Source organism: Lycium ferocissimum, chromosome 12 (genome assembly GCF_029784015.1).
Source record: "Lycium ferocissimum isolate CSIRO_LF1 chromosome 12, AGI_CSIRO_Lferr_CH_V1, whole genome shotgun sequence".
In the NCBI taxonomy this organism is placed as follows: Eukaryota; Viridiplantae; Streptophyta; class Magnoliopsida; order Solanales; family Solanaceae; genus Lycium; species Lycium ferocissimum.
The window spans coordinates 61,423,182-61,443,307 of record NC_081353.1 but is presented as its reverse complement, the minus strand read 5'-3'; the positions used below and the strand labels follow the sequence as shown (position 1 = coordinate 61,443,307).

At 34.7% G+C, this 20,126-nt stretch overlaps 1 protein-coding gene and 1 long non-coding RNA gene across 14 annotated transcripts; both read right to left on the bottom strand.

Annotated features, from left to right (window-relative positions):
• Positions 1 to 1,266: 1,266 nt before the first annotated feature.
• On the bottom strand, positions 1,267 to 2,843 carry LOC132039614 (uncharacterized). The gene is made up of 2 exons (XR_009410432.1): positions 2,013 to 2,843; positions 1,267 to 1,962 (listed from the first exon to the last, which is right to left on the bottom strand). It is a non-coding gene; the product is annotated as an uncharacterized LOC132039614 (long non-coding RNA).
• A 4,425-nt stretch (positions 2,844 to 7,268) lies between these two features.
• LOC132041203 (NADH dehydrogenase [ubiquinone] 1 beta subcomplex subunit 10-B-like) lies at positions 7,269 to 18,893 on the bottom strand. 13 transcript variants are annotated; one of them, XR_009410929.1, is made up of 5 exons: positions 18,539 to 18,893; positions 18,270 to 18,323; positions 17,974 to 18,025; positions 8,596 to 8,680; positions 7,269 to 7,498 (listed from the first exon to the last, which is right to left on the bottom strand). XR_009410929.1 is itself a non-coding variant. In XM_059432038.1 (4 exons), the coding sequence occupies exons 1-2, from the start codon at positions 18,822 to 18,824 to the stop codon at positions 18,289 to 18,291; spliced, it is 321 nt and encodes a 106-aa protein (XP_059288021.1). In that variant the 5' UTR covers positions 18,825 to 18,893; the 3' UTR covers positions 7,269 to 7,498; positions 18,009 to 18,025; positions 18,270 to 18,288. The 13 variants fall into 13 exon arrangements, 4 of the variants coding, with proteins under 4 accessions (XP_059288021.1, XP_059288022.1, XP_059288018.1 ...); XR_009410932.1 differs by lacking the exon at positions 17,974 to 18,025 and adding an exon at positions 12,197 to 12,277; XR_009410935.1 differs by having other exon boundaries at positions 17,974 to 18,027; positions 18,281 to 18,323.
• Positions 18,894 to 20,126: the final 1,233 nt, after the last annotated feature.

The window sequence follows — 20,126 nt, the reverse complement described above, 5'->3', positions numbered from 1 at the left end:
TCGTTTTTTAAAATATCAACCCCCAAACATCAATAACGTTCACAATGTCATCACAATAGCCTTTAGCCAACTACATTACTCTTACTTCACAATTCACTTCAATTCATTCATATTCATAGTATACCTTGACAATACGCTCATTCACATACAATGTCGATTTCATACTCTCAATATCATTTATAACATGATTATATTCATAAAGCATCGCTAATCATAACTGTTGCCCAAACGTTTACTCAAAAGTGCTACTATTCACACATTCATGACTCATTCCTTATATTCTTTTGTAATCCAAGTGTTTCAACTTCCAAATACTTTAAACAACATGAAACATCATAAAACTCACCTCAGATTGTAGGATTGAACCTTGGTGGCGTATACCTCACTTTTCGAGCAAACCCAGATTTTCCCTTTATTTGAATTCCTTGCCTTTGATGAACTTTAATGGGTTCTCTTTACTTTGATTCACTTGTATTGATGTAAGAACCTTTGATTTCCTTTTTTGGATTCTTGTTCATGAAACACATATGAAGCCCAGAGACTTTGAGAGAAGTGGAAAGATGTTGGGAATGAAATAATGAAGTTAAACACATTTAAAGACTTGAAACATTTCCAAATTGCGCTTTCGAATTGTTCAAAGGATCTGTTCCACGGTCCGCGAAACCTAATGTTGTCCGTGAAGCTGGTCGTGGTTCGCCACCAGCCGCTTTTCTTCTTTGGCGTGCACAGCCTTTCTGCGGATCATCACGTCCGTGAAACCCAATGCCGGCGGTGAAACTCACCGCTCACCAAGTTCGATCCCGTCGTCTTGTTTGATCTCCAATCCTTATAGAACCTTCTTAGCGCTTGTTTATCAATTCATTAACAATCTAAGGGGCGTTATAACTCTTCCCCAACACATCATTAGGTTACCCTCAACTTACTACTCATAAATCCCTTCCGATACTTATCGTATACATGGCCTTCTCTTGGCACTTTCTCGTCTAACATCGAATGTCTTTCAAATCTTATTTAGAATCGTCAAATGCTATTTCTTACTTATTGAGACATCGTATACTTCGTACTTCTCATTAGCCTATTCAATGTGCATCAACGAAAAATTTTCCGAGGTGTAACAACAGTGCCCTTCCTTTTATAATTACCACAATGATGACTATTACTATAATTTTGTCATTTGCCACGCCCAAGTCCATTTGTACAACCACAATAGTTATTTTTTCATCATTCAACCTTATCATGTACTGCTACCACATTCACTTCATGGAATGGAGCAAAGTCGGACGAGCTTCATAATTTTTCATCAAAAGTTCATTTTGCCTTAGTCAGCATTAAATCATCAATATATTACATCGGGACTTAAACCCAACGTCTAACCATATAAAGACGTGTTAGCCATAAATCGATGGGACTTGAACCAAACATCTTATTTTATCATCATAATGCATCAGGATTGAAACTCGATGTCTTATCATCTTGATGTGACCGTACGTCTTAACCTCAATTAATGGCATAATAGGTCAGAACAGCAATAAGATCACCGACTTGGTGCCTTAAAAATATTACCACTTTACATAGCCATGTGGCCCTTCAAGTTCTTTGCCCTTGTAATTACAGAATGAACTTCTATAATTAAGGATTCAAATCTTTGAAATCATTTTGAAATAAACCAACAATCTACAATAACAACAAGCAAATATTATTAGCATAAATAACATAAGCAACTTAATGATCCATGATGCAAATGGGGGAAACGAAGGGTTACACAAGAACTAACATCCCACCGGTTAATGCGTATCAACATATGTAACTCCAATAATAATTATACAACATCAATTAAATGAGTATTGTTGATAACATTTTGCAACTTTTAGAACTAAATGAAACCATATCTTTCGTTGGAAAAACTGTTAGAAAAGTACTGCAAAGACGACTACTAGATAATCCCATTACTTTATGCTTATACTTTATATGTTAGAAAAGTTGCAAAGACGACTACTAGATAATCCCATTACTTTATGCTTATTCAATATATGATTTAAGTTTAAACTATTGTAACCTACCAGCAAAATTGAAGTAAAAATAAATTGGGATCACATATATACCTCATACTCCCTTTATAATAATACTATTATTTAATAAGATCCACACCAAAGGTTCAAGCTCACTGCTAAACTGATCACAGCCCAAAAGGGTATAAACAAGTTATGAAAGTTAAAAAGCACCTACCATCGTTCTTGACAAAGAGTGAGCATTGATAACGTGTTGTAAAATCAACCTAAAAGAATTAGTACAATATATTAAAAGATGAAAGCAAGAACAACAAAGAGATAAAGAGAAACAAGAGATGAGAGCTTTTTCATTCGTCCAAGTATGTTCAATTTATCCAAAGATGTTCAAGTATAAGTACATCACTTATTATATCCTTATATATACTACTACATAGAGGATAGTCAAAAGGTGGCAATAAACAAGATAATAACTATGAAGGTTATGGGGGAAGATCATGAAAGTGTGAGAATTAATATTTACATAATCAAGATAGGAGGTGGGAGATTTAATAACTACACCATGGAGAAAGTAATGGAAATAACTACTTAGGAGTTATGAACATTCACCATAATATGCATGATATTTCATAACAAAATACTAGAAGTTGTAATAGATTAAATCTCGATAAAAACAAAACGTACCACATAAATTGAGATAAATGAAAGTAATTTCTATGTGTACTTGAAAAAGATAAAATGTCTGTTTGACAAAAGAAGAAGTGAGAAACAAGTAGTATTTTGCTGTACATAAGATGCAAACCGTAAGTGTAACCGTGTAAAATGCAATGCTCCGTTCGCTTCAGGTTAAACGCCGTTAGTCTCCGGTTCTGGCACGGTGTTAAGATCCAGTTCCAAACCTCCATTTCGTACAATATTCCGTCCAACACCATTGGGATCAGTCTCCCTCGCCGTTAACCTGTTTGGTACATTAACGTGAGGAGCACTCTTTTGGAGATACTTAACGGCGACGTGCATCCTTCGCAATATGGCGTAGAACTCTTCAACCTCCGCCTCTGACGGCGCTGCAACTTCTCTTCTCCGATCTGCCCCGTTAACGGTTCTCTTCCTTTTCTTCTCTCCTTCCATTAGTGGCGTCGAATTTTTACGGATCGTTTGAAAGTGATTTTTCTTCTATTTATATTCTCTTCTGTATGATTTGAGTAAATACTGTATTGTTTAATGTTTAGGTCGTTGATGGTGTGCGCCGTGGTATTGTGAAATCAGGTGACATATGGAATATGATATCATGGGAACAGCATTATCATCCAGATATATGCTTCAATCACGCTCAACCTACAACAAATTGTACCAGACGCGCTTTATCCACCGCCTACCCACGCCTTCCTATTTTTTTATTTTTTTTTAATCCTCGGCCAGTTTTACGTATGCAGTATATTTTTTTTTTCAATTTAATTTATATGGCACACATTTTTTTTAATTTATTTCAAAAAGAATATTATCTTTTTATATTTAGAAATAATTTAATTTTATGAGATAATTTACAACACACAAATATCTATAATGTTTCTTTCTTTCTTAAAATCCAAACTTAATAAAATAGCGCCACATAAATTGAGATGAAGGGATTACAAATAAATGTCCACCTTTACTTATCCAGTTTAAAAATCAAGAGATAATTACCATATCATACCTATTTACCCTTATTAATAATTATTGACTCTGAAACTTTAAAAAATTATTAGTAGCTGCACAGATTTTAAAGTATGTTTGATTGATATTAATTGTTTAATTGATTTATAATAATTAGGAGTGATATAATAAAATTGTCATTCTATTTATTACTCCTTAAGGGGTGTGCCAAGTCAAACATTAACAAGTAAAAATGGACAGAAGGAGTACTTATATTTTTTTAGCGAGTTTCACCCTCTAACTAGCAATTATTCCATTTTCAGATCTAACATATCACCATCTATGTATTAAAATATATCTAATTATAAATTTAGATAGGAAAAAAATAGCTGATAGTTAACCTAATCAACTCATAGATAGTGATATTTCATACAGGAAAAAAAATAATGAATAGTTAAGGCGTGAAACTCAATCAAAATAAATGATAGCTAAAGTTTTATTTTGACCATTGACTACATTTTTTAAGAGCGATTTGGATGATCATCTTGTCGGTAGGCGATTGAAGTGTACGCTTCTTTTTGGTGCAACTCAAGACTCTTCCCACTACGTGTCGTTTTTTATTGTTTTCTTTCAGTTTATGGAGCCGACATATTCCAGGAAAAAACAGAGAAGATTCTAGTAGTCAAAATATTACTCCCCGTCTCAAAAAGATCGTCAGTTTTTCGTTTTTAGAGAGTAGAACGAATTGTTCTTTGGTATTAATTTTTTTATATATTTTTTAAATATTTTAAATTATTAATTATGGTGATTTATAGAAATTTTTATCTATTTTTTAAATATGTAAATTCTATTTTGAAAAAATTAAAGGTTCGATGTTAAAATACACAATTAAAATTAAAAAGTTTGACTCTCTTCAATTTATGTGTGCTAATTATTATTTAAGAGTCAAAAGATACTTTCCTTGATCAATTAAAATATTTTAAATTATTAATTCTTGTGATATTTTGTTTAGTTTCTAAATATGAGTTTTACTTAAGAATAATTAAAGATTTTATATATACAGTCATGTCAAAAATTAGTTAGTTTGATCCTCGAACTCCAAATTAAGACACATAAATTGAAATAAAGGGAGTGAATTGTTCCCAAAAAAAAAATTAACAAAAGTTTTTGAAAACCTGAAGAACTTTTTTCCGAAATATTAAAAAATAAAATCAAACTTTTTCTAAATATTGAATTTTTTAGAAGAAGAAAAACTTTGAAAATAAACAAAGTTTGCAAAAGGTTTTTTCACCACTTTTCTAACAAAGCGCCTAAAGAGGAAAAAGATAGGTTTTGGACGCTTTATACTGCAAATTGGCTGATTATAAATTATAAAATTTAAAAAAAAATAAATTGGGATAGTTCAACTTATTTTTTTGGCTTATAAGTTTGTTTTCACTTATAATTCGCTTTAGATAAACTAAGTTAAATGGGTCCAATTATTTTTTTGAGCTTATTTTAAGCACAAAATGACTTTAAGCTGGCCAGCCAAACACTAAAAAAAGCTGAAAACAGCTTATAAGCCAACTTATAAGCCAATCCAAACGGGCTCATAAGCTCGAATTTTCATGCTATTTGGTTGCGGTCATCGATGGGTGATCAAGCGATTCATTGAAACCTGTGTTATACCTCCTAATAAAGTAAAGTCATGTGAAAACTCTCCAATTTTAAGATGAAACAAACCTAAGTCGGTAGAGATAAGGATTCTGTCCAAACGGAACCACGGACTAGATCCTTCATGTCCAAAGAAAATATTTTTTTTTCCACCCGGTGTTCGTATCCGTATTGAAGTTCGACTATATCCGAATTCGCACTGCATAAAGTCCAAACATACAAATCTTTCTTTGATGCTTGAACAAAGCAGTATTACTATTAATAATCACCTTGTCTACACATTAAAGTGTATGTTATTCCGTATATTTTACTAAATGTAATACTTGTGCTAATGATAAATATTCTATTAAGTCGAAAATTCTAATTTGATTAATTCTCACTCATTATCCGTTATGAGGTAAATTGCTATTTCTTCACATGATATCAAATTATTTCGATCATTGTCTCTGGCTTATATAGTTCTCTTTGCATGAGTACTCGTTTCACCAATTTTTTCATTGATTTTAAGTTAATATATTTTCTCTATATATTTGGAGCATCTCGAAATGATTGGAACATTTTATATTTAAATAAAAAATTAATTTACTGCTTAATCATTTAAAATTTCAGTTATTAGATTACTTTTATTCACAAAATCTGCTTGACTAATTCAACGGACATTAACTAATTCTTTTATCAGGGGTATAAAATAAATACTCACTAAGTATTATTGCCATATACAACCAAAATTAAAGACCCCTCTCAAGGAGGGGAAAGAGGGGTGAGTTTGATAGAACGGCTAAAGTGAAAAAAAGAGAGTCTGTTTGGATTGACTTATTTGAGGTGTTTGTAAGTTAAAATAGCTTTTAAACATTTTTATAGTATTTGGGTAAACATTTTAAAGCCAAAATAGCAAAAAGAAATAAGCGCAAAAGCCCTATGTTATAAGCCCATTCAAACAAGCTCTAAGAATCAAAGTTCAGCTGGATGCTCTTTAGCTTGTTTGTCTCCTCCTTTGAAAATGACCATCAACAGTAGGAATATGGAAACAATAAAAGAAGCTAATCCCACAAAGTAAATGGAACCCCACAGCCTACATTAGAATTCATAAAAGAACAATCAGCTCAGTCATTAATTAGTCAAAAGTTCAGTTAGGGGTTTGACAATGAAATTAGAAATCAACACAATTTTGGGTTAGAGCAAGATCCTCCCATGTCACTTCCCATTAGTAGAGAACCAAACTTGGATTCTGCACTTAGGTCCATTTTCATATTTAGACTTGGATTATAATCCGCTCTATTTTTAATTATTTTTTTTTTTAATAAAGGTATTATTCAAATCAGTGCACACCTAGATTATTCTACCGAGTATTTACTACCTCCCAACAACGCAAGTAACACATAACTCTATACATCAATGCTTACGTAGATGGGAATTCCATTGGTGATTGGTATGAAGGAGTTTGCTTATGATCCTAATGACATCATTACAGATTATCTACCAGCATTTGATGAGGAGGAGCTTAACTAGTCAAACGACTTGTTGATAATTGATCCACATTAAATGAACAAACTTGTTTTTCTATAATGATGCACTTGTTGTGTCAACCTAAGCGTATGTCTTTCCATAAATTTGTATTGCACCAACTTTCTAAAAATTCTTCACAACAGAATATTAACACACGAAAAACGTTAGTTTATGTTACTTTCTGTCGATGTTATAGACACAAACTGCTTCCTCCCTCGAAACTTTGCCATTATATGAATCTCCTCGGAGAGCATTGTTGAACTTAATGCCTGTTGGTAACTTGGTTCCCCAGTTAGAGTGGGTTTAAAGAAACGGCAAACAAAGTGTTCGTGTAACCATTTTCTCAAGAGCTCGAATATTATAACACAGAATACAAAATACCAGGCTCTAATCATGTTTCACATTCTGTCTTGACTAACATTACGCACAGGATAGGGTAAATATAGAACAAACGAGCAGGAGACTAAGAAGGAAGACAATGAGTTTTTTCCTTTATTTCCACTATGAAAATATAGTTCCCTCAACAAAAAAGTACCTAGGCTGAAGTTAAAGCCATTGCAAACCATTGTCGTCTTCCACATAAACAGGAAACTAAAAAAATCAGGTCTTAGAGCAGTGAATTACAGAAGCAGCAATACATTGAAATTCACCGGCTGGTAAGCCCAACAACCTCTGAATTTTATACTTTCAACTGGATGAACCTGCAAAAATGGGAGGAGTGAGCATTTAACGGTTAAATGTTATATTTTAGGACGCGGAGCTTAATATGTACAACAAAAACCAGGGATATATTGCAAAGTCGAGAACTTGCAAAAAAATTGTGTACCAACGGACATGGATCATTACAATCTACAACATAAGAACACGCCTACAACATGAATATTGAGTTGCTATTCTTTACCTGAATTCTACATGTTTGAGAGCTCAAAGGAATTTGTTATCACTATTCAACTTGCATAGATTCCTTTTGAAATTTAGTTTCACAGGACAAACAAATAGACTTATTCAATTTTTGTTTAACCCACACCAACTTGCCAACTGCCTAGACAGTTGAGAAACCATTCTATCCAAGAACAAGTTTGGTTTAAGGAAAGGAAAGAAGAAAGCCAACTTCTTGATTTTGTTCCACAAGACTATTTACTCTTCCTCACCAGTCATTTGGTATGAAAGTAAAAGATTTACTGACAACGGAATTAACACAAGGAAACTAAAAACTAGAAAGAGATGAAAAGATAGAGATAGAATAAGAAAGAAAGAACAAAATCTAATAGAAGCAGCAATTAGTCAAGTCAAGTAACATATACCTAATACCTACTAAGTAGCAATCCAACTACAAGAAATCAATCCAAAGAAGAAGAGATATTAAACTCATACATGAATACTTACTAGAGGAATCCAAAAAAGGTTCAATTGAAGAGGATAAAGATATTCCACAAAGGGATGCTCCCTCAAGAGAGTTCTCATCAAAAACTCCGTAAAACCATACATATTGGGTCCAACTCCAAGTACTTTAAAATAATAAATGCCCTACATAACCAAAGGAGTCATGAGGCTGGCGGGTGGGTGGGCCAATGCTTGAATCCTCCCGGAAACTCTAATGGGGGTCAACTCGTAGTCAGTGTTGGTCAAACCTATGGTCAACCCCGGTAAAATCTTGATCAACCCTTTGTAAAGCCTACTGGTCTTCTTAATGATGCCAGCCTGTGGTCATGTTGACGTCATTTACCTTCTCCTTTACATCTAGTTTCAATAAGGTTGAAAAATTCATGGAGAAGGAAAACATAACATTCTACTTTACCTTCTCCTTTGTTACTTCCTCTCCTGCAACTCTCCTCTTTCATCCTGCTACTTTGTTTATTTGATAAAGCTCATCCTCTTTCACCCTATTAACACATGACAAGACTAGTGAATTTTGCTTTGCCATCGCAATTGTGCTGCTAAAAAGGCAATGGCAGCAGTAATTTCTTCAAATGACTAAGAATAGTGGGATGAAGTCTTAAGGAATCTATTGATAGTGGAATCAGAAAGATACTGCAACTCTTTCATGGTTCTACATTCATACTGTATGTAAGTTACACTATCTTCTTTGACAGAATCTCAATTTCTGTGTTATTACATGTAAGCATATCTGATCTTCAATTTGTAAGAGATGCAACTTAGTCCTTCCTCTAGTAGAATCAACAAATTCTGATAGGATATTAACAAGCTTAATCTTTTACTGCCTTTTGTCCCTTTTCAACTGCATATATCCTTAAACTCCTACAGATTATTCCCAAATTTGCCGCTTCTTCATGAATCCCAGCTCAACTTTTTGTGAACTATCCAGGAAGGCAGTGACTTGTAGGGGTTGCAGGCAAGATGAGAGAGTATATAAGAGGGATATGATGGCATGGACCATATAAAAGGAAGAGGATGAAGTGATGGAACTCACCTTAGATGGAAGGTTAATGTTTTGAGAACGAGAATACAAGGACCAAAACTAACCTAAGAACAAGGTGAATTAAAAATAAAAATAACTGTTACTCCGTCCCAAAAAGATTGTCTTACTTTCCTTATTAGTTTGTCCCAAAAAGATTGGCGCACATTTCTATATTTAGAAACAATTTAAATTTATGAGATGATTTACAGCCACACAAATATCCAAGGCTTGTTTTGGACCACACATTTCAAGTCTTCCTTTATTTCTTAAACTTTGTGCCAAGTCAAACTGAGACAATCTTGGGATGGAGGGAGTATTAAAAATTAACACTGCTACCTTCCTTATATATTAGTTTTGCTCCTAACCATCATTATAGGTCACTATGTAGAGATGACAGGAATTTTCTAGAGAATACAGAAAGCTTTAGTGAAAATGGACTCAACAATCAGAAGTGTTTCCAGTTAAACAACTGTTCCTATTGATTTGGCATTTTCAGTCCGAGCTTGGTATTTTCTGGTCAAGGTGTGTGAAAGGTGTTAAGAAGGTAAAAAGGGTTTCAACTTTCGACTGATAGTGGAGTTGCACACCACAATAACTTTGCTAGATAAAGGAAGAGGAAGATTAAGGAGGTGAAAGAGGTTATCTAGAAAGTTATACCTCTATTTAACAGCCATTTGGTATTTTAACCTACATTGCCAGATGCATCTCTTGTGCTTTTTGTGGTTGTTGCTTCCCCTAATTTTGTTTTATTTCAAAGGAATTATTGTGGGTGGGCTATCATAGCAACAGATAAGTAAACAATCAAAGTAAGCAAGTTCAAACTTGTATTGCAGCTAGTTTCTTTATCTTCATTTGCAGAATCCAGAGAAAAAATTGAATAACTTCGGGTGCCAATTGCTGCATATTTAAAAACACAAACAGAAAAACAGAATCACCAAAATACGCAACTCCTAAACATGTTGTGACTTGGATTTTATGCATGGACTAAACTTGTTATACGGAGTCTGAGTTACTAAAAAAGAATTGAAAAAAACAAATGTGATGGAACCAAAAGAATAAGGAAAGGAAGAGAAATCTAGAGTATTTGCAGAAGTTTTTTTTTTTTTTTTTTTGATGACATGGGAACCCGCAGCCGCTACCCTTCGGGTGCGCACAGGGTAAACCCATGTATTTGCAGAAGTTTTACTACATTAAAAAGTTGTTCATGTCTCGGTAAACCCATGAAAACTTCAAAAACCTAAAAAAATCTACAGCGTCCTAGTAGATGCATCAGATTCATGAAATCGGTAAGGGCATTTGAATTTTGGATACCTTTTTGTATCATTTATATTGTGGGAAAGCTAAGTCCTTATTCATTCTAAGCCATTGCAGTACGTGACTAGCAAGGAACAATCACTGTTAAAGGAAGATTTAAGAAACCATTGCTTAATAGTGATTTCCCAAGCCCGGAGGTAAAAATTAAGGATTTCCTTCCCTAAGGTAAGAGTTTACTCTTATTCTTACTGTTTTGTGTTAGCTTTCATCTACTCAGGATTGATAGAATGTCAGAGCTGCATAAGTGTAAATACAGTATTAAAAAGCTGAAGCATGGATTTTAATAGGTGACCAATTTGACTTTTTTTTTTTTTTTTTTTTTTTGGTAAAGTAATCAAATGTCATTAGTAAAGCATCAAGAAGATGCAAGGTTACAGGTGGGCAAAAGAAGCTGCTTACAGGAAGCAAACTTAGACAAAAAACCTGTAAAACAGCCAAAAGGAATCCTGCCTATTGTTCTAAGCTAAGCTAAAGACAGGGAACTAACAAAATCCAAAAAAGTTATCCACACTGTTTACAGGGGTAAGAAAATGCCAACTAAATAAGCACTCTAAACATCTAGCCTTGAGAGTACTAATAGGATTAATAAAGATTTGCCCTTTTTGAGTCAATTGGAGTAAAGCCAACAGTGATTGAAGTTTTGATTGTTTGTTTCGTAGATCAATAAAGATTTCCCCTAGTAGAGTCGGAGTCAAGCCCAACTGGGATTGAAATTGTGGTTACTGTAATCTATCTCCTGACTGGTTTTATTTCAAAAGGCGTGATTTCAAATTGATTTGTTGAATTCTATGTTTCCAGAGGTATGGTATCTTATGTTTCTTCACATATAAGCATGCATGGGGACAAGCAAAATATGGCTATGACTTGGTAAGTGCCTCCTTTATCTTGAGTAGCTAGCATGAATTATGATAATGGTTTATAGTGTTCATGACAGTATATATGTACTTTGATGAGCCTGTTCAAAATTGAGGCAAGACTAACTAGCTTTGAGTAAAATATGGATGATGTATGATTCTTATACAAGTTAATGAAGTATTTCACATGCTATATATTTAGCTGTATGCCTAAGTTGAGAAGTTTTTTTTTTGGGAAAAAGGCTGGAAGATCACGGATGATATACGCTACCTTAAAAAGGGGTGATGATATCACAAAGGCAACCTACAGAAGTAGCAGTTACAGCTTGTGCTACCGACAAAGTGCAGCTTTAGATTCATACTGTGCCAATATCCCTCCTACCTGATTGAGATGGCTTCAGACACTCATAATGGACAAACAGAGCAAAAGATACCTCACTGATCGAGTTAGGATCAGACTAGGGGTGTCAAATGGACAGGTTGGGCTGAATTTGGACCGGTCCAAATGGGCTAAATTAATAAATGGGAGGGGTCACGACTCACCCACATGTTATTTGGATTAAAATGGGCTGGGTCATTACTGCCCAACTTGACCCAAATATTTCTGTCCTCCTTTCTCAAGCAAATCAATTAGCTTCTACTAATATCAATTCCTTCAATTCTAAAATATTGTTCCACCAAGTATACAAGTGGAACCTAACCAACATCAATTTAACTTAGGTGGGCAAATCCTCTTATACTACACTAAAATCAGAGGATATCTAACATACGTCAACATATAAAAAATTTAATTAGTGTTAACAGTAACATACCTAACGTTTAGTTGAATAATCCCATTAATTGAGTTGCTATGTATTTAACCACTGTAAGGAAATAATTCGATATTCCAATACCTTCAGATAGGTTCAGTCAGATACAGTATCACCATGACCAATGCAAATAGATTCTTTAATTTTATCTTGCAATTAAAGACGTGCTTTTCACAAAAAGAAATGGAATATCGAAGAATAGTATAAATCTCAATGATGTCCACATCAAAAAGGATTATATATGGATAATGAATTTCAAAAAAATAAAATAAAATTGCTCCAGATACAATAAAGCCATGATTTGATTCGTAATGATTTGTTTTAGGTGGGGATAAATCAATGATTACGTTGAGGCATTCATCTTTTAGATAGAGATACTTCACGTTTTTTGCGGGTTAGAATTGGGCTAGTACTAGACTAAGATGGAGATCACTTTTAAAATGGGTTATGTTGGGCGGGCTAAAAGTCAGCCCAATACAAAATTAACTGATGCCCAAACCATTAGAATTTGGGCGGGCCATCAACTTTTGGGCCATATTTGACACCCCTAGATCAGACTATTATGCCAGCATCTACAATACAAGTAGTGGCAGACTATAGTAAATGTCATCCTCCCTAATATATGTTGTGCTTCAATGTTTAGTAAGATTGAAACAGAGACAGACTTATAAGATATGCATTGTGAGTAGGAGCATTAAATATGGCCCAAAAATTGATGGCCCGCCCAAAATCTTATGGGTTGGGAACAAGATAATTTCATATTGGGCTGACTTTTAGCCCACCTAACATAACCCATTTTAAAGTGATCTCCATTTTAGCCCAATACTAGCCCAATCCTTATTCAAATTTCCCTACGCAGAAGCAGCCACGTAATCAGAAATTTATCGCTCACAAACTGTATTTTTTTCTTCATGCATTTTAGTTTTCATGAGTATATGAAATGGGTTTCACCTTCATCAAAAAAAAAAAAAAAAAAAGGGGTTTCACATTTATGAATTTTAAGTGTTTCAGTATGATCAAAGAATGGATTTTCACTTGAAAATTTGACTCCTTTTTAAGAATTTCATTGTTTAGTTCGGAGAACTCTCAAGTATTCTGATCTCTTTTTGTGTTTCCTTAATCCAATTGGAAAATCAGTTCATTTTCTATATTTGTATGCATCTCTGTGCGTCTATAAACAAAGAATTGAACATTTGTTGTTTTTTGATGTGTATAGTGTAACCATAATGGATTGAACAATCTACACCTTTAGCAGAGGAATTAGTTTTAAAAATTGGATCAAGTTGGGTGGCTCGCCCATCCCATTTTTAGCCCATTTCAGCTCAAGTAACTTTTGGGCCAATTTTAGCCCAACCCATTTATTAACTCGGCCCATTTTGACCCGTCCAAATCCAGCCCAATTTGGGCGGGTCAAAATGGGCTGAATTAATAAATGGGTTGGGTCATGACTCACCCAAAAGTTACTTGGGTTGGAATGGGCTAAAAATGAGTTGGGTCATGGACCCCCCCCCCCCCCAACAAAAAACTTGACCCGAATATATTTTCCTTCTTTCAAGCAAATCAATTAGTTTCTACTAGCTTCGTATCAATTCTTTCCATTCTACATTATTGTTCTGCCAACTATACAATGGAACCTAGCCAACGACAATTTATCTTTGGTGGGCAATTCTTCACATACTAGGTTAAATCACAGAGGATATCTAACATTGTCAACATATAAAATTTTAATTATTGTTAACAGTAGCATACCTAACTTTTGGTTAAATAATCCCATTAATTAAGTTGCTATGTATTTAGCCACTGTTAAGAAATAATCCAACACTCCAATACTTTCAGATAGGTTCAGTCAAATACGGTGTCACCATGACGAATGCAAATAGATTCTTTAATTTTATCATTGCAATTAAAGACGTGTTATCCAGGAAAAAGAAATGGAATGTAGACGAAAAAATCAATGGTGTCCACGTCGAAAAGGATTATATATGGATACTGATTTTTATTTTAAAAAAACAAAAAAACCGCATGATTGATTCCTAATGGTTTGTTTTAGATGGGGATAAATCAATGATTACATTGAGGCATTTATCTTGTAGTTGGGATTCTTCAGGTTAGAATTGAGCTAGGATGGAGATCACTTTTAAAATGGGCTCTGTTGGGCGGGCTAAAAATTAGCCCGGTACAAAATTATCGTGTTCCCAATCCATTAGAATTTTTGGGGTTGGGCGGGACATCAACTTTTGAGTCACATATTTGACACCCCTAGATCAGACTGTAGAGTAGTGCCAGACTATAGTAAATGTGATCCTCCCTAATATATGTTGTGCTTCAATGTTCAGAAAAGATTGAAACAGAGACTCAATTATGAGATATGCATCATGAGTAGGGGTGTCAAATATGGCCCAAAAATTGATGGCCGCCCAACCCATCCAAAATCTTATGGGCTGGGCACAAGATAATTTCGTATTGGGCTGATTTTTAGCCCACCTAACATAACTCATTTTTAAAGTGATCTCCATTTTTGCCCAATACTAGCCAGTCCTATTCGAATTTCCCTACGCATGAACAGCCAAGTAATCAGAAATTTGTCACTCACAAACTGTACTTTTTTTCTTCATGCATTTCAATTTTCATGAGTATATGAAATGGGTTTTACATTTATGAATTTTAAGGGTTTCAGAATGATTAAAAGAATGCATTTTCACTAGAAAAAATTGTCTCCTTTTAAGAATTTCATTGTTTAGTTCGGAGAACTCTTAAGTATTCTCATCTCTTTTTTGTGTTTCCTTAATCCAGTTAATTTTCTATATTTGTATGCATCTCTGTGTGGCTATACAAAGAATTAAACATTTGTTGTCTTTTGATGTATGTATACTTTAACCATAATGGATCGAAACTACCTCCACTTTTAGCAGAAAGGAATCAGTTAAAAAAATTGGGTGGGTCATGACCCAGCCCATTTCAGCTCAAGTAACTTTTGGGCCAATTTTAGCCCAACCCATTTTGATCTGCCCAAATTCCCCCCCCCCCCCCCCCACTCCAAAAAAAAATTTGACACCCTTAATTGTGAGTTATACAATTGAGGTATATACGCCAAAAGTATCAATAGTAGCACATCATTTGTTTTAAATCAGTTAAGATATCACCAGTTTACAGATTCATACTGGCCATGAGTTTGATGCTTTTGAATCTTTTAGTCCGATAAGTAATAGATTAGCAATATTATTAAGTGAATTTCACACCTCACACTTCATGATTTAGATTTAGCAAAGAGTTAAGTAGTAAGCAGGTTGCACACTAATCTCTGGAGAGCCAACATTCCTCCGTGGGAACTATGTTGAAGTTTCTTTTTCTAGTAAGGAGTATTATTAATGAAATAGGGTGTGTCTGGTATGACGGAAAATGTTTTCCGGATTTCCCAGTTTTCCTTGCTTTTGGTTGCACTAAATATCTGGGAAAATGTTTTCCTTAAAAATTTGAGGGTTGTTCAATTGCTACAGAAGATGGGGTTTGGTGCCAGATGGATCAGATGGATAAAGCAATGCATTAGTACAGTCAGATTCTCTGTCTTGATTAATAGAACCCCAAATGGCTTTTTTCCCTCTCAGAGGGGTTTGAGACAGGGAGACCCCTTATCCCCATTACTCTTCATCTTAGCAATGGAAGGTTTGAGTAACATGATTCAAACAGCAAAGGTAAAAGGTTGGGTCAGGGGACTTCAGGTGGACAACAGAATAGTAAATAACTTGGAAGTAACTCATTTGCAATATGCAGATGATACACTGGTTTTTTGTGAAGCAGTAGAAGAACAGATACTGGTTCTGAGGGTCATCTTCATCATATTTGAAGCAGTATCACGGCTACACATCAACTGGGGGGAAAAGCTTCATTTATCCCATCAATGAAGTAACAGATGTGGAAAGTTTGGCTTTGGCAGAAAAGTTGGGAGGCAAAGTAGGAGAACTTCCAACAACATATCTAGGCATGCCTTTGGGAGCAAAAAGGAAGTCTAAGGGAATATGGAATGGGCTGGCGGAGAAGTGTGAGAAGAGATTAACAAACTGGCAAAGTCAATATCTCTCCTTGGGAGGAAGACTGACTTTACCGTCCTACATGATGTCAGTTTTCCCTGTTCCAGCGAGTGTGATAAAAAAAATTGATGCCTTAAAAGGAATTTTTTCTGGCAGGGTAATGAAGACAAGAAAAAGTTCCACCTGGTCAATTGGGAGGAAGTGACAATGAACAAGAAAGAAAGAGCTGTGGGGATCAGAGACATGAAAATGCACGACAGAAGTTTGATGATGAAGTGGTTATGGAAATTGGCAACAATTGACAATATGCTATGGAAGGAGGTCATCTCTGCAAAGTATGGTCTGGAGAATAGCTGGATGACAAATGTGGTGACAATACAGTGTATGGAAAACATTCAGAAATCTATGGCCTTTAGTTCTAAACAGATCCAGTTTCAAAGTTGGCAATGGCCTGAAAGTTTCCTTCTGGGATGACAAGTGGATTGGTCATGTACCTCTAAAGCAACTCTATCCAGATCTATACACATTATGCCTTCAACAACAAGCTACAGTTGCTGAATTATGGACACGACAAGGTTGGAATTTACACCTCAGAAGACATTTAAATGACTGGGAAAGAATAGCAGCCTTGTACTCCACAGTTGCTCAATTCAATAATTTAACAGGAGCAAGAGATACTATGGTTGGGAAGATACACAACAAAGGTTTGTTCACTGTAAATTCTGCTTACAGAGACCTGAACACATCAAATACCTTACAAGGTAAATGGTTTTTCCTGGCTATTGGCAAAGGAAGTAGTGTTTGACTCATGAGAATTTAAACAAGAGGGGTTTCCAGTTGTGCTCTAGATGCTATTTATGTGGGGAACAAGCAGAGACAATCAACCATCTTTTTTTACACTGCAAATGGACAGATCAGTTATGGAAGATATTCATCAATCTGAGGAAGATCAGGTTGGTGAAACCAGGGAGCATTAAAGGAGTTCTTAGCTGATGGCAATGCTGCAAGACAGGAAGAGAGATGGAAGATTGTCCCAGCATTATTAAGTGGAAGATTGTCCCAGCATGTATTTGGTGGACAGTATGGAAAGAAAGAAATCAGAGATGTTTTGAGGGCAAACAAAGTGACATACAGAAGTTTAAAATGAATTGTTTAGTTCTATACTATTTTTGATGTAAACAGGAAGTTTTAGGTCAAACTGAAGATATTTTGATGTTTTATATTACTTGTAAGGAAGAATATAGACAGGAGATTCAAGCTGTAAGGTGTAACATTTTGAAAGGGGGACTACATTCTTTTTTTAAACCCAGCTCCTGTGCAATAGCTCGCAAACCACACAGGAGGGACTACATTCTTTTTGATGTAGTATATCAGTGGATATATAGTGTTAACTGTTACCATTCTCAAAAAAACAAAAAAAAAAAATGAGGGAAAACATTTTCCAAATATATAAAAATACACCAACGCATCCCCAACCCACCAACCTGCCTAACTCCGAATTCAAAAACTCATTGTGTTTTGCTTTGAATATATGCAAATGCTCTTAAAATGACATTTTCCAACTTGCATACCAAACACAAGAAAATGAGTAGGAAAATCACTTATTCCGAGAAATTTTCCTTCATGCCAAACACACCCATAGTTTCAACCTATTAATGAAATACTCATTCGTCTCAAAAAACTTGTCGTGCTTTTTCATTTACACGCCCCTTAAGAAAACATTAATTAGGAGGGGGTGTTTAACTATTTTACCCTTATTTATGTCATGCCGTAATTGAGGTGTTTACAGTCTTCAAGACAATCCCTATTAAGAGTAAAGCAGAAAAAATTAATTAATTTTGTCTTGAACTTCAAAAATGACAAGTATTTAAAAAGATATTTTTAGTAGGCATGACAAGTATTTTGAGACAAAGGGAGTAGTTGCAAACATTTTTTAGTATCTTAAAATGGAAACAGTGTCATAGAAAACGAAATTGACATAAAATATTAGCAACGACTCAATGGCAAGACAACAATTCCAATCTAATAAAAGGGAAAGAGTAAAATACCTGAAAGAACAGAAACGAATCATTCGGACTCAACAGCTTCAACCTCCTTCGGCCCTGACAAATCCAACAAACACAAAACACTCACAACCCAAAATAAAATAAAAAAAACCTAGAGCCTGTTTGGATTGGCTTATTTTAGGTGCTTTTTAGTCAATATAGCTTTTAAGTTTTAACCACTTTTGTAGTGTTTGGGTAGGATTGAAAAAAAAAATGCTTTTAAGCACTTGTTTTTAAGCAAAAATAAGTCAGAGAGGGCGCGAAGTAGTTACCGTGCATAAATGGAGGACGAAGATCCTTGCCCCAACCAATACCACGTGTAGCATCAAGATACTGCTGAACAAGATGACGGCACTTTTGAAGATGATTAACACCTTCGATACGGTAACACCAACGTAGTTTATCACGAAGGATCTTAGCTTTTTCAATGTCGATCCATTTCTCTCTTACTAAATGTTCTCTCATCTCGAAGAATGCAACTGGGTCTTTGTATGGATTGTTTGGGTCGAAGTTATCTGGTGCTCCTTCATCGAACTCTACTCCCTTTTTCCGTCCCATTTTTTGTTCTTCTCTCTGGAATTGATTTTTTGGGGTGTTAGGGATTTGAGTGGAGATGATGAGTGAATCTGGTAAAAAGGGTTGGTGTATTGATTTGTGAAGATGAGATTTGGGCTTGGGTTGAACTTGGATTAAGTTGACCTTTTCCAATGCACTAATTAGGAGCCCGTTTGGATTAGCTTATAAGTTGCTTATAAGCTGTTTTCAGCTTTTTTGAGTGTTTGATTGGTAAGAATTTTAAAGTCGTTTTGTCTTAAAAATAAGCTTAAAAAAATAATTGGGCCCATTTGACTTAACATTTATCTAAAAAGCGAACTTTATAAGCGAAAAACGAACATAAAAAAAAAATAAGTTAGACTACCCCAACTTATTTTTTTATTTTTTTTAGGCATAAGGCTTACATTTTATAGGCATAAGCCCATCCAAACAGGCTCTAGGCCCAACTTCATTGTACGTTGGGTCGTTGACATTTTTGTCCCCTATTTTGTCTTTGGTCTTTAACTTTTACCCCCATAACAAGCAATTTTTTCGCGGGACATAAGTTTATACCATCGCATCCTAATATCTCATATGTTATGTCTCGCGGCCTTAAAGGATTTATGCCCCACTAAGCATAAGTTCGATTTTGGAGGATAATAATTAAAGACCAACTCATTTGAAGGACAGGCCGTGCAATTTCATAATTTGCAATTTTACCTCTTTTTTTTCCTTTTTTTTTTCGCGACTTTTTGTTTTCCTATAGAGAAAATGAATAACAATAAGAGGAAAATTTAGTATTTGAAGTTTTTGAAATCCTACGATGGCCTCAAGTTAATACAACTTTCTCATGTTTGGATGGTCAGAATTTTCGGAAAACATTTTCTTTAGAAAAATAGGTTCCTTAAAAAATGAGGAAAATGACTTTCCTAATGGAAGTAAGAAAAACAAGTCCCACAAGTTAGCATTTCATATTGATTTTCTCATTCTCACCCTCAAATTCACCTCATATACACCTCCACCTAGACCCCCAAACCACCCAACCCACCACCACCACCCATGCAATTTGGAGCTCAAATTTGAAGTTTTGATTTGAAAGTGTTTGTTTATGAAAAGTGACAAAACTTCAACTTCAACTTCAATTTCAAATCTCAAATTATCCTAAAAGTAAGATTTCAATTCCAAGTTGTGATTTCAAATTTTTAAAAATGTAAAAGTTGACCTATAAGTTTATATTTTGCAAACATAGAACTATCATTTTAAATTTTATTTAAAAAAAAACCATGCTCGGCGTGATTAGATTATTCGTACCACGTGGGAGAATTA